This window comes from Brassica rapa, chromosome A06 (assembly GCF_000309985.2).
Source record: "Brassica rapa cultivar Chiifu-401-42 chromosome A06, CAAS_Brap_v3.01, whole genome shotgun sequence".
Lineage (NCBI taxonomy): Eukaryota > Viridiplantae > Streptophyta > Magnoliopsida > Brassicales > Brassicaceae > Brassica > Brassica rapa.
The window spans coordinates 11,603,756-11,618,451 of NC_024800.2; the positions used below are offsets into that span (position 1 = coordinate 11,603,756).

The window sequence follows — 14,696 nt, forward strand, 5'->3', positions numbered from 1 at the left end:
GTTTTGCATTGAGAAACGAAATTAAGTAGGGAGAGAAAGGGGCTAAGCAATGGAGAAGAGAAGGATAATCTTAGTTCCATTTCCAGCACAGGGACATGTTACTCCCTTTATACAACTCGGGCATGCCCTTAGCTTAAAGGACTTCTCAATTACAGTTGTTCAAGGAGGATCCAATCAAGTAAGCCACATCCCTGGCTTTCAATTTGTCACCATCCCAGAAAGCTTACCCGTGTCTCAACTCAAGACACTTGGACCAGTTGAATTCCTTACAAAGCTCAACAAAACAATCGAGGCAAGCTTCAAGGACTGTATATCTCAGTTGTTGCTACAACATGACAATGATATCCCATGTATCATCTACGACGAGCTCATGTACGTCTCTGAAGCTACAGCTAAGGAGTTCAAGCTCCCTAGTATAATATTCAGCACTGTTAGTGCTACAAGTCGAGTTTGTGGCTGCCTTTTAAGCAATCTCAATGCTGAGATTGACATGGAAGGTAAGCAAAACTAGCTTATTACACGTTATGCACCATGCCCTTTTACTCAACAGAGCATTATTTTCTTACCTTGTAGATCCTGAAGTTCAAGACAAGGTGGTCGATGATTTACATCCATTAACATACAAAGACCTACCGACTTCAGGTATGGGGCCACTGGATCGATATTTGGAGTTATGTAAGGAAATATTTAACAGAGGAACAGCTTCTGGCATCATCCTCAACACAGCGAGATGTCTAGAGAGCTCGTCTCTATCATGGCTTCAACAAGAACTTGGAATTCCAGTGTATCCATTGGGTCCTCTTCACATTTCAGCTTCAACAAATTCTAGTTTACTAGAAGAGGACATGAGCTGCATTGAATGGCTGAACAAGAAGAAATCAGGGTCAGTCATATACATAAGCTTGGGAAGCAAAGCTCATATGGAAGCAAAGGAAGTTATGGAGATGGCTTGGGGGTTGTGTGATAGCAACCATCCTTTTTTATGGGTCATCTCCGAGTCATTGCCAGAGGAAGTTAGTAAGATTGTCTCAGAAAAAGGGATACATTGTGAAATGGGCACCGCAGGACCAAGTACTTGGACATCCTGCGGTGGGAGGCTTCTGGAGCCACTGCGGATGGAACTCAACGCTTGAAAGCATTGTGGAAGGAGTCCCAATGATTTGCAGGCCTTTTGGTGACGAACAAAAGTTAAACGCAAAGTATATAGAGAGTGTGTGGAGAATTGGGATTCGGCTGGAAGGTGAAGTGGAAAGAGGATAGGTAAAGAGAATGGTGAAGAGGTTGATCATGGATGATGAAGGTGCAGACATGAGGGACAGATCGATTGGTTTCAGAGAGAAGCTTAAAGCCTCTATGAGAGTTGAAGGTTCCTCATACAACGCATTAGATGAGCTTGTCAAGTTCTTGGAGACATCATGAGGAAGTTGGACTCCACATAGAAATTCCTAAAGAAAGTGTTAAGCTAGTAAACTTCAGATAAAGTAAACGATCAAGAGTTATTTGATATATCATCCCTGATATTGTACAACTTACAAAGGAATTGGTTTGTCATGCAAATATATTTGAGAAAATGGTGAAATTGGTGATAGTGAATGTTACGAATCAACTCACTCGATGATCTTCGATACCTCACACTTCTAATCTCTCAATCGCTCACTCTCTAACTCACATCACTCACGCACTCGTTTGATCAAGAACTAAGAAACTGTAAAGAAAATGACATGAGATATTTGGTTACCCAGTTCGGGATCCGATGAGGATCCTTTACATCTGGGGCTTGACGGCACAAGCAAGAAATTCACTAATCACTCCAAGATTACAATGAGACTCAAGAGACAATACACACCCGTACTCTCAAGACTCGATCTCTTCCTCTCTGATAAAGTGAATCCCTAATCTACTCAGCTCAATCGTAGCTGATGATGACTCTAATAATCGACTCTCCTTTTCCCCTTTGATATATAAAGGAGACCGGTACAATGAACTGAAGCCGACTCCAATAACCACCCGATTATCACTTTCTTCTAATTCTTGTACCAAGATACTTAAACTAAACCAGCTCCGATTAGCTTCCTCTTATTAATATTGTTGAATGTCACCAAGCCTAACAATCTCCACCTTGACATCAACAATACAAGTCGATCCCTTATGCCGCCAAGCATAGCCATGCTACTAGCATCTGGCTAATCCGAGCTTCGCCAATGCTTGGTCGAACTTGATACTAGGTATCACCTTCGTTAACATATCAGCCAGGTTCTCAGACGTGTGCACTTTCTGAACCTCCACCTCACCGGCTTCAATCATATCACGCACAAAACTCATCTTCAATGCCACATGCTTAGACACAGAAACATGCTTCGTCCTGTCATGAAATACATTGTTCTTTGCCAAGCATATGTCACTCTGTGAATCACAGCCGATGCAAACCTCTGACTGATCATTTCCCAGCTCCTCTGTTAAACCCCTCAGCCACAAACCTTCCTTGATAGCTTCTACAAGAGAGATGTATTCTGCTTCCGTCGTGGACAATGCTACCACTTGCTGCAGACCTGATTTTCAGCTCACAATATTTCCTCCTATCGTGAACACGTAACCAGTCATCGATCTTCTTCGATCCATGTCACCTCCAAAATATGAGTCTGAGTAACCCTTCACACTGAACTTCTCTGTACTCTTCTTGAACACTAAGCCAACATCTTGTGTCCCCACCAAGTACCTCAAGACCCACTGCACTGCTTTCCAATGTTCTCTGCTTGGATTACTCATAAAACGACTTACAAGACCTACACCAAAAACAAGATCAGGCCTTGTACTTATCATCACATACATGATACTACCAACTGCATTTGCATACGGAAACTCATCATCAGATCCTCCAGAACCTTGTTCTCCTTCTTCTAGTGACACTAGCTTAAACTGAGCACCGATAGGTGTAGACACAGATTTGGCCTCACCCATTCATAACACTTCTAGAATCTTCTTAATATATCTTGACTGATATAGCTTCAAGACCCACCTGCTCTGTTCCTTTCGATATCCATTCCAACAATCCTTCTCGCAGGACCAAAATCTTTCATATTAAATTCTTGACTAAGCATCTTCTTGACTTTACTCATATCAGACATGTTCTTTGCTATCAGCAACATGTAATCTACGTATAATAGTAGATAGATATAATCACTCTTCCCAAGCTTCTTCAGATAAACACACAGATCATACTCGCTCTTCACAAACCCGTTTTTGATCATAACTTGATCAAAATATTTGTTCCACTGACGCGGAGCCTACTTTAACCCGTAAAGCGACTTTACCAGCTTGCACACTTTATTCTCCTGACCTTCCACCACGTAACCTTCTGGCTTCTCCATATAGATGTCCTCATCTATTGTACCATGAAGAAACGCCGTCTTGACGTCTAGCTGCTCTAGTTCAATGTCCTTGTCAACCACCATTGATAACATTAGCCTTATCGAAACATGTTTGACCACTGGAAAGAAAATCTCATGATAATCTATGCCCTCACGCTGCGAGTACCCTTTTGCAACTAATCTTGACTTATGTCTTGGTTCTTCAACCCCTGGAATGCCTGGCTTTAGTTTATACAGCCATCTACAACCAATAGCTTTCTTGCCCTCCGGTATAAATCACTGAGATACCACGTTATATTTTTCTTGAGTGATTCCATCTCTTCATCCATTCCTGCATTCCATTTCTTCCAATCTCTGCTCCTCATCGCTTCTTCAAAACTAGAAGGCTCCGTTGCTTCAACGATCTCAGCAACTGATAAAGCAAACACAACTTTTGAGTCCTCTGTGAATCTCGCAGGTTTAACAATTTCTCTGCGAATCCGATCCCTAGCAAGTTGATAGTTGCTAAGATCTTATGCTTCTTCTGTAGCTTCAACGACTTCAACTTCTGACTCAGCAGCTCCACCTTCAGACTGACTCTCTGAAGCCGTTCCTGATGTCTCTCCAACTTCAACCGAGATCTTAACACTCTCTTGACTCCCTGATTTCAACTGCGTCGGCTCTGACCTCTGATCCTTGACAATATCCCGATACAGCTTATCTTCCCTGAACACTGCATTGCCGCTAGTAATGAAATTCTTGTCTTCCGGAATCCAGACCTTGTACCCTTTTACCCCACTGGGATAACCGATGAACACGCCTCTTAAAGCTCTTGGCTTGAGCTTCCCTTGATCGATATGAACATACACAACTGAGCCGAATCTCCTCAAGTGACCGTAACCAGGTGTCTTTCCAAGCCATAATTCCTCTGGAATGTTGCAGTCGTTTGCTGCTGAGGGAGTACGGTTGATAATGTATACTGCAGTCGCGACAGCCTCTGCCCAGAATTTTTCTTCCAGGCCTGACTCGTTGAGCAAGCACCTCACCTTCTCCATGATTGTTCGGTTCATGCGCTCTGCAACTCCACTTTTCTGTGGAGTGTATGTGCAGGTCCTATGCCTCTCAATGTCATGCTGCTTACAAAAGTTATCAAACGCAATATTGCAAAATTCTAAGCCATTATCAGTCCTAAGGCATTTCACTTTCTTATTCACCTGATTCTCAACTAACCCTTTCCATTAACAAAACCTACTAAAAGCCTAATCCTTAGTAGCTAAGAAGTAAAACCAGACTTTCCTAGTATAGTCATCTATAATAGAAAGAAAATACTGCTTTCTAGATAGAGACAAGTGAACATTGGGAGAGCCCCAGAGATCAGAACGAATATACCTTAAAACCTCTTTAGAGTGATGCTTACCCACGTTGAAACTTAACCTCTTGTTCTTACCCATAATGCAGCTCTCGCAAAACTCAGCTAGCACCTTTAGATTCTTGATGCTCGTGTGTGCAAGCCTGCTGTGCCACAACGTCGTGTCGTCCTTTGATACTGCAGAGTATGCAGTAGGCACCATTTTGTCTCCGTCTAAGAGATAGAAACTTCCACACAACGTTCCCTGTAGAGCAAGCTTCTCATTTTTGTAGAAACTTGTTTTCTCGTCTCCACCTTCTTGTCTAAAACCCTGCATATCAAGTGAGCTGACAGAGATCAAGTTCCTTTTAAGATTAGGAACATACCTGACGTTTGTAAGACTCTTGACAGTGCCTCCTTTTGCATTGATCCTAAATGAACCAATCCCTTGCACTGAGACTCCCTGTCATCTGCGAGAAGAACCTGACCACCCGTTACTTCGGAGAACTCAATGAACCATTCTCTCGTGGATGTCATGTGATATGAGCACCCAGAATCAATGACCCATTTATCCCTTGGATCTTGATCAGTGATAGAAAGAGAATCCACTTCAAGTAACTTGTCAACCATCACGGCCACTTCTCCATCGTCTTCACTTTCCATCTTTCTCTTTCTAGCAAAACAATCCTTCTTGACATGCCCTTCCTTCTTGCAATACCAACAAGTCACCTTCGATCTAGACTTGCCGTTTGAGTTTCTCCCTCTGTAGGTTTCTCTCTTCTCTTGCCGCCCTAGAGTTACATACGCTTCACCGGACTCGTTTGTAACATCCTCGATGGTTAAGGTATCTCTGCCATACTTCAGCGTCTCCTTCAGCTGATTGTACTGTGATGGCAACGAGCTCAGCAGCAAGATTGCTTGAACCTCTTCTAAAACAGAAACATTTACACTGCTTAACCCGGAAACTAACTTCAAGAAATCATCAATATTCTCATCTATAGATTTAGACTCTATCATCTTAAATGTATAGAACTTATGCTGAAGATGAATTCTATTTGGAAGAGTTTTAGAATTATACAACCTTTCGAGTGCAGTCCATATCAAAGCTGATGTTGTACAATCCTCTAGTTTCCGCAGCACATGATCGCCAAGATTCAGGATGATCATGTTCGTCGCTTTCTTGGCCTTCTCTGTCTTCTCGACTTCAAGCAGCTTTATCCGTTCCTTGAAGTCCTCCTCCTCCTCACCTTTCTTTATCGTGATCTCAGATCCAGAGGCCAACGATGGATCGGTTAGAGCATCCTTCTACCCCAAGGATCGACAGATGAGCCAGCATACGCTTCTTCCACATCGAGAAATCTCCTTGCCGTCGAAACACGAAATTTTGATCTTCGGCATCGGTTCCTTCATCACTGATCCCACTCAACCGTGCGCTGATACCACGTGTTACGAATCAACTCACTCGATGATCTTTGATACCTCACACTTCTAATCTCTCAATCGCTCACTCTCTAACTCACAATCACTCACGCACTCGTTTGATGAAGAACTAAGAAACTGTAAAGAAAATGACACGAGAGATTTGGTTAATTACCCAGTTCGGGATCCGATGAGGATCCTTTACATCTGGGGCTTGACGGGACAAGCAAGAGATTAACTAATCGCTCCAAGATTACAATGAGACTCGATCAAGAGACAATACACACTTGTACTCTCAAGAGTGAAGAAGAGTTTTTTTTATTCTTTTTCCACCTGGTTTTCGAACAGGGGATAGTTGAATAAGTCTCTCTAGATTTTGAAACATACACCTCAATGTTGGTTAGCAAAACTAATTAAGTCTCTACGAGAGTACGAATTTCAGCAGGATGATTTCGACTATTCTCTCTTAAGTTTTGTGGACGGTGAGGTTCCAGTTGATGTACTTGTTTACGACCTTATTATCTCAGACAGTTATCAGAAGATTATTCAACTATTAAAACAGTATTTGAGCTCCTATTTCCACATAAAGGATCTTGGCACTTTCATATATTGTGGGTATAGAAGTAGAGTGACCTTTGAGGGTATGTATAAAATATATCAAATAATCTAAGTAAAATAAAAGAAATTAAAATCTATAAGGTTTAAATAATATATACAATATCATGAAATAAAATGCAATTTGTTTTTTTAATAAAAAATCTTTCAAAATGATAGATCTAAAAGAAAGCTTCTTTAAATTAATAACTCTATAAATTAATAAATTATCAATTCCAACATTATAAATTTATAGAGTTTTTACTGTATGTGTGGACAGTGTATATGAATCACTTTTCCATATCAATACAATACTAAAACGGATATATGAGGAGTAGGGAGGCTGTCCACGTCCTCAAAAAAAATTAGCCAATGAGGAGCATTTAATCGGACACGTCAGCACTGCTTCAGTCAACTTAGATCCGGACCATCCATATGGGCTTCTAAAAGTTCGCAATAGCCCATATCATGCCTATCTCGCCTACCATAATTTTCCAGTTCGTCTCCGACCCTTCTAATTCGTCGTCATCCTTTCAAATTCTCTGCAATTCACCGTTATTACGACCACTCTGAATCATTCAATATATTTCTCTTCGACGGCACCCGATCTAACAATCCCTCTTCCTCTTCCCTATCCTCACTATCGAAAAGTCATACCTTTTAACTCATGCGTTCACTTCAACTCCTCCATCCTTCCATCTCTCAGGTTCATCACTTTCTTGATAGTCCCAACGTCATGCCTCTTTTGACACTATCCACTCAGGTCATGTTATCGTATCAATCACATCAGCTCACCAATTCACTCTCTTTTAAATCTATCTCCAAGGTAGTGTTTATGTACCAATTTCCTTAGAAACCAAACATAAATTTAGAGTCATAACATCTCACAAACAATCCTCTTTTTTTTGGAATTAAGAATTGTTAAATGCTATATGTAATCTCCCAGCTCTAACTTTCAGAATATGATTAAGTTGAAATAGTGCCTGTGAAATCTAGGGGCAAAAGATAGAGAGGTATAAGCAAAGCTACCATTTTGTCTGCTTCTTAACACTTATGTTCTTCCATCGTAATGAAACAGAACAATGGTAAAGTTGTCTGAAAACTGTTTTTAGGAAGACAAAACATGGTGTTAAAAAAAAGGAAGACAACACATAAATGAGACTACCATTAAAATAAAAATAAAAAAAAAATTAGAAAAAAAATAAAAAGGACAGGAAGCAACCTTCTTAACACATGCATCTTGTTTCTGTTTGTAAGTTGTAACCCACTGTAAATGTTACTAGACATCTCGGTTTCTTTTTCAAATTCTGAGGAAACAGAGAGAAGAAAATAAACTGTAAAATCCAAGAATGAGATTGTGTGTTTGAGAATAAAACCTCTTCAGGGTTCACCCAAAACCTGCGCAAATACAAGTCTGACTCGGATGCAATAATACCGGGTGGTAATCTCTCAGCTCCTTTTGGATTTGAAGGAACCCCTATCTGACAAAAATGTGAATCAAATTGTTCTGGAAACATGCAAACAAGTGTGCAAAATTTCTAAACAATTACATAAAACATACCTTTGAGATATCAGTGGCTTGTACAGGAGATACAAATTTTGTTAAAAAAATACAACTGGTCATAAAATCATATAAGTAGAAAGCTTCATTTAATAGATAGTCATATAAAATATATACTATATATATGTTAATAATCTAATCTATTAATTTAAAGTACTATTTTTTATCTACTACTAAGAGATTGTCATTTAAGTTTTGGACCTATCATTTTTTATTATTAATAGATATGATTAGATATACAACTCTCTTACATTAATAAAATTTGCTTACGAAATAGCATTCACAATAAAAACTACACGTGACATATTAGAATATTCCAACATTTTTTTTAGAATAGCACAACTAAACCAGATTTTTGAAATTTAAATTTAGTCTAACAATAACAGTGACGTGATCAAATAGGCTATATTCCCGTACCTTTATGCAATACTAGATCCGTGGCCACAGATCAATAAAAGTTAATTTAACCCGAATAGATATCCGAACCCGAATAGATAATACCCAAACCGATATCCGACCGAAGTGGCAAAAATACCCGAACGGATATTAAGTTAGAAGATACTGGATATCCGAACCCGAATAGATAATATTTGAACCCGAATGGATATCCGAAGATAACATAACATATGTATACTTAACCCTATGTTTCTACTCTAGTTCTTTCATTTTATTCAAAATATTTATATTGATGTTGCATATGGTTCAGAGATTAGATAATATGTATATAATTATGGACAAAGTGATTTACTTCTCACTTAAAATGATTTTTTCATACATTAATAAAAATTGAACTCAAAATCTCAAAATAACAACCAGATTAATTTTTCGATTTTAATATTTTTATCTCTAAAAATGTTAATCGTCCAACCAATAAAAAACAGCAAATAAGTTAAGTTAATGGTAAAAAAAATTAGTACAAAAACTTGAACAATGAAGAATTTATTTTTTGTCTAAATCTAAATATCTGAACCCGGCCCGAAATAACAAAACCGAACTAAAAAATATCATAACCTGACCCGATATGTAAAAATACTCAAACGGGTTCTAGACCCCATTACCGAAATACCCCCAAAATCTGAAATATCCGCGTCAAACCCAAATGGGTATCTAAACATCCATGCCTAATGCGGATTATGTCTTATTATTTTTATATTTAAAAATTTCTTAGATTATTTTGCACCAAAAAATTATAAAATGTGTAAGACAACAAAGAATATTTAAAGATTTTTTTTGTTGTAATTCTTTAAGTTGACGAATTTCACTTTGTTTTTAACTATTGTGTATTTTACTGCATTTATTGTGTATTGAAAAAAAAATTAGATGATTCAAGCCATATATACAAATAAAACAATAGCTCTTAGACTAAATTTAAAATTAAATATAATATAAATGCAACAATTCATATATACGTAAAAATGGGAAATATTTAAAATACACAATCCGCGCGAAGCGCGGAAAAAATCTCTAGTATACTTAATTATGATATTTTTTGTGCTATGGAGTGCAACTACACTATTATTTATATGAACAAACATTAATGTCTCCAGATCTTAACTTATTTAACCAAAAATATTTTTTTAACTAGGTTGTTAAATTATCTTAATTTCCCTCCAACGATTTAAATTTATATATTCACAATAATAACGAATAAATATTTTGAAATATTTCTTATATATTTAAATTTATTCCTCAAACAATATAAATAACAAAAATGAACTAATATTGTCATATATATAAATTTTGGTTTTCTCTAACATCATTTTTTGAATAGTAAAAAAAGTCATCAAAGTAAAAAAAATTACAAACCTTATTTTTTTTTTTCAATTTTATGTTCAATTTAAAAGTATATGAAATTTAATTTTAGAAATATTACCAGTTTCTGTGGGGTTTTTTATGGGTCAACCAAGGTTAGGTCAGAGATTAATGATATTTTTAAAAGATTTTTACTGGGTTTTATCATAACAACATTTTCATTAAATTTGAACTAGATTATATACGGAACACCGGGTTTACCGGTTCAACCGCGGATCCGGGTTGAATATGAAAACACTGAATATATATTTCTTAACATAAATGTGTAGATCAAAATTCAAAAAAAATAGTGCTTAATACCAACTAACATTTTTCCCAAAAATCAAATCCGCCCTTTGAAAGTGTGGATCAAATCTAGTTTGAATATTATAATCAGTTAATTATTAAGAATAAAAATCATGCTTTTTAGTCATTTTAACTAGTAGTATTCAAATGCTGTTATGAAAAAGGAACAAATAACTTAACATCTAAATGTTGTATCTAGATGCAAATACTAAACTACAAAAATGGACAACATTTGGATGAAATATCTAGATATTGCATTCATATGCTACATCAAATACAAAAACAAATAGGGCCTGGCTATTTTTGGTCAAAGGCTATTTATCTTAAGTTGAAACTCAGTTTCCATGGTAAAGAAAACATGTCGGTTATGATTGTTATTTATACGAGATGAGATCGTCCATGGAGTCATAGCTACCAATTGGTGATAAGTGGAGTGGTCCATCTATTTTATATGTCGTTTAAGATCCCTTCCAACTATCGATATGGGAGACGTAGTCTCTAATACGCCCCTTCGAGATGATGGCTATTGAACGTCAAAATCAATGTCAACTTTAGGACCAGATTGATGTGGATCTGGTTGGACTTTATAGATCGGGCTCTGATACCATGTTAAGTTAGAAGGACTTCCAACCTAAAACCAATTGGTGATAAGTGGATTGGCCCATCTATCTTATATATTACTAAGGATCTCCAACCTCTACGCCGCCCTCCCCCCCCCCCCCCCCTCCCATCGAGATTATGGCTCTTTGAGCGTAATCTTGGAATGTTTGGGAAAGGACTGATGGACCGACTTTAGGCTGGATCGATAATGAATCGGGTTGGATTGTTTGAATCGGACTCTGATAGACTGATACCATGTTAAATTTGATGAGCTTCCAACTTAAAACCAATTGGTGATAAGTTGAGTGTTCCTTCTATTTTATATATTGCTTACGATCCCTACCAACTATCGATATAGGAGACTTAGTCTTTAATATATAGGACTCGCCTCTTGACGTGAACTGAATAAAAAAAACCTTTTACACTAAGCTAGGCTTTTTTGACAAGTTCTTCCAATCATGGAACTGGCTCCGAAAACTCCAAGAATCACAGTAAAACTCTGCATCAAGACAAATCAACACCTAAACAAATATGGATCAACTGAAGTTTCTATAGCTATTACAGAGGAAATGACTTCATATTTAGATAAATAATCTCTAACCAGGGCGAGTGAGAGTCTGGGAACACAAATATGAATAATCAGTCAAGGTGAGAATCTCTGTAACCAGGCTTCCAAACACATCAAACAAACATAACATTATTTTCCTTTTGTTGGAATGTCAGTTTCTTTTGTCATTTGAAAGTCCATTAGCTGATCTGTCTCCAATAAAAAAAAGGATAATACCTAATCATGTACCAACGTTTACATAATTGTATACCTTGATTCAATAATTGCAACAAGAGTGAAAAACCATATGTGTTGCTAGCCAGGGCGATTGGGAGCAGAGATATGAATAATCAAAAATCAAGGTGCGAATTTTTGTAAACAAGCTTCGAGACACATCAAACAAATATAACATTATTATAACGTTTCGATCGTCTACAGCTAATGGGCCTTCCACGTCAGCTCTTGACGTGAACTGAATAAAAAAAACCTTTTACACTAAGCTAGGCTTTTTTGACAAGTTCTTCCAATCATGGAACTGGCTCCAAAAACTCCAAGAATCACAGTAAAACTCTGCATCAAGACAAATCAACACCTAAACAAATATGGGTCAACTGAAGTTTCTATAGCTATTACAGAGGAAATGACTTCATATTTAGATAAATAATCTCTAACCAGGGCGAGTGAGAGTCTGGGAACACAAATATGAATAATCAGTCAAGGTGAGAATCTCTGTAACCAGGCTTCCAAACACATCAAACAAACATAACATTATTTTCCTTTTGTTGGAATGTCAGTTTCTTTTGTCATTTGAAAGTCCATTAGCTGATCTGTCTCCAATAAAAAAAAGGATAATACCTAATCATGTACCAACTTTTACATAATTGTATACCTTGATTCAATAATTGCAACAAGAGTGAAAAACCATATGTGTTGCTAGCCAGGGCGATTGGGAGCAGAGATATGAATAATCAAAAATCAAGGTGCGAATTTTTGTAAACAAGCTTCGAGACACATCAAACAAATATAACATTATTATAACGTTTCGATCGTCTACAGCTAATGGGCCTTCCACGTCAGCTCACTCGGTCTGTGGACTCCATTTTGTGCGACGAGCGGTGTAGTAATTTTTTGGAGGTTGGAAAGTCTTATTTACTAACCCTTCAATCACTACCCAACCTTTCTCCGTGTTTTGGCTTTACTTGCACGGTATAGCGAATCATTTTCCCATTAGTGTTAGCCCTCACTTGACTCTACACTCGTTTGGATTTGACTCTGATACAATTTGTAACGCCCAGTCACTCGGCCCGTGTCCTTGTTCCGTACGACGAGTGGTGCAATGAAACTTTTGAGTCGGGAAAGTATTGTTTACTATCCCTTCAATCGTTGCTCGATCTTACTCCGTGTTTTAGCCTCACTCGCACGGTATCTCGAATCACTTTTCTATAGTTCATCTATTTTTACATTACTCCAACCTAAATATGTTTAACTTTAGAATTCTAATTTGATATGTGACCGAAAAGATAAGCTTACTTAAGTAACATAGCCAAATTTATTCTATTAAATTTTTTCATATACCACGAACCAAAATGGTGTAATTATTTTCCTTCGGTTGGAATGTCAGTTTCTTACTTCATTTGAAAGTCCATTAGTTGGTCTCTCTCCAATAAAAATGATAATAATACGTAAATCATGTACCAACTTCTTCATAATTGCATACCTTGATTCAATAATTGAAACAAGACTGGAAATCATGTGTTGCTAACTACTATTGATTTCTTGAGAATATATTATCGTTTAATTCGAGACTAAAAGCTCTTGACATTAATTGTTATGTAATTCTCTAAACAGAACAGATGGGTTTTATGTTTCAAAAAAAAAACAGATGGGTTTTATTGGAATTAGTGTCACTTTCTTCCTTCCGTTGATGAATGTTAAACGTCTTCGTGCGAAATGGTTATTGACTTATTGCATTAAAGACAAAGAAGTAGCTGCGGCATGAGAAACACGTGAACTGTATAAAAATGGTATTATTTATATTTGTATTATTGCATTAAGAAATGGATTTGTGAACTTTATTATACAACTCCCTTATTTATATTTCTATTATTGCATCAAGAAATGATAGGATTAAAAAAAGAAATGAGAGATGGAGAAAGGTGAAGCTATGGGGAAAAAAAGAGAGAAGAGAAGGATAGTGTTGGTTCCGCTAACACTTCATGGACATATTACTCCGATTCTGCAACTAGGCAAAGCCCTTAGCTTGAAAGGCTTCTCAATAACAGTTTTTCAGGGTCAGTTCAATCGTGTAAACACTTCTTCGCCACACTATTCTGGTTTTCAGTTCCTCGACGTAACAGGAAGCTTACCTGAGTCTGAACTTATGAGACTCTCGCCAGTCGAATTTCTGATGAAGCAAAACAAAATGAGCGAGGCAAACTTCAAAACCTGTATAGGTCAGTTGCTGGTGCAACAGGGAAATGATATTGCTTGTATCATCTACGACGAGTTCATGTCATTCTGTGGAGCTACAGCTGAGGAATACAAGCTTCCTAGTTTCATCTTCACCGCTGCAAGTGCTACACATAAAGCTTGCCAAGTTTTTTTAAGCAAACTCAATGCCAAGAAGTTCTTGATGGAGATGGAAGGTACCCTAGGTGTTATTGGTTTATATATTTTGATTGATTTATAAATCTATGCAGTATTTACAAATCTAAGTAAATTTTACATATTTTGAAATTTTCTTGGATTAGTATTTACAAATCCGGAGGTTTTCCCTCGGATTTGAGTCTTTATATTTTTAACTAAAAAATCCATACAAATCCATCTAGATCAATTATAAAATCAAATCTATTAGTAAATTCGTATGATTGAATAATACTTGATTTGAATTAGAATTTATAAATTATTAAACCAATAACACATGATTTTAATAATAATTTTAAAATCACAGAACCAATAACACTAGATTTAGTTTGTATTTTTAAATCCATTAAAATCATAGAACCAATAACCCCTACTAATATACAATCCGTGCTATTTATTTATTTATAAATATATACTATTAAAATAGAAGTCACGATTTCTTTCATGTGTGATTTTTTTATTTGGACCATCATTAGAAAATTTATTAAATTTTACGTAACTTTATTATAATATCTTTAATATCTTTATTTTTATTTGAAA

At 36.8% G+C, this 14,696-nt stretch overlaps 2 protein-coding genes and 1 pseudogene across 2 annotated transcripts in view; all 3 read left to right on the forward strand.

Annotated features, from left to right (window-relative positions):
• Positions 1–10,528, forward strand: LOC103873381 (annotated as a pseudogene).
• Positions 7,219–14,696, forward strand: part of LOC103873299 (UDP-glycosyltransferase 76E5-like) — a 21,169-nt gene continuing 13,691 nt past the window's right edge. The window contains exon 1 of the mRNA XM_009151722.3: positions 7,219–7,534. The gene's annotated coding sequence lies outside the window, so the exon portion shown is untranslated. The remainder of the gene's footprint in view (positions 7,535–14,696) is intronic.
• The window catches only part of LOC103873298 (UDP-glycosyltransferase 76E6-like), a 7,848-nt gene continuing 4,427 nt past the window's right edge, over positions 11,276–14,696 (forward strand). Inside the window, exon 1 of the mRNA XM_009151721.3 lies at positions 11,276–14,158. Within this exon, the coding sequence (XP_009149969.1) occupies positions 13,660–14,158 (499 nt within the window). The 5' untranslated portion in view covers positions 11,276–13,659. The remainder of the gene's footprint in view (positions 14,159–14,696) is intronic.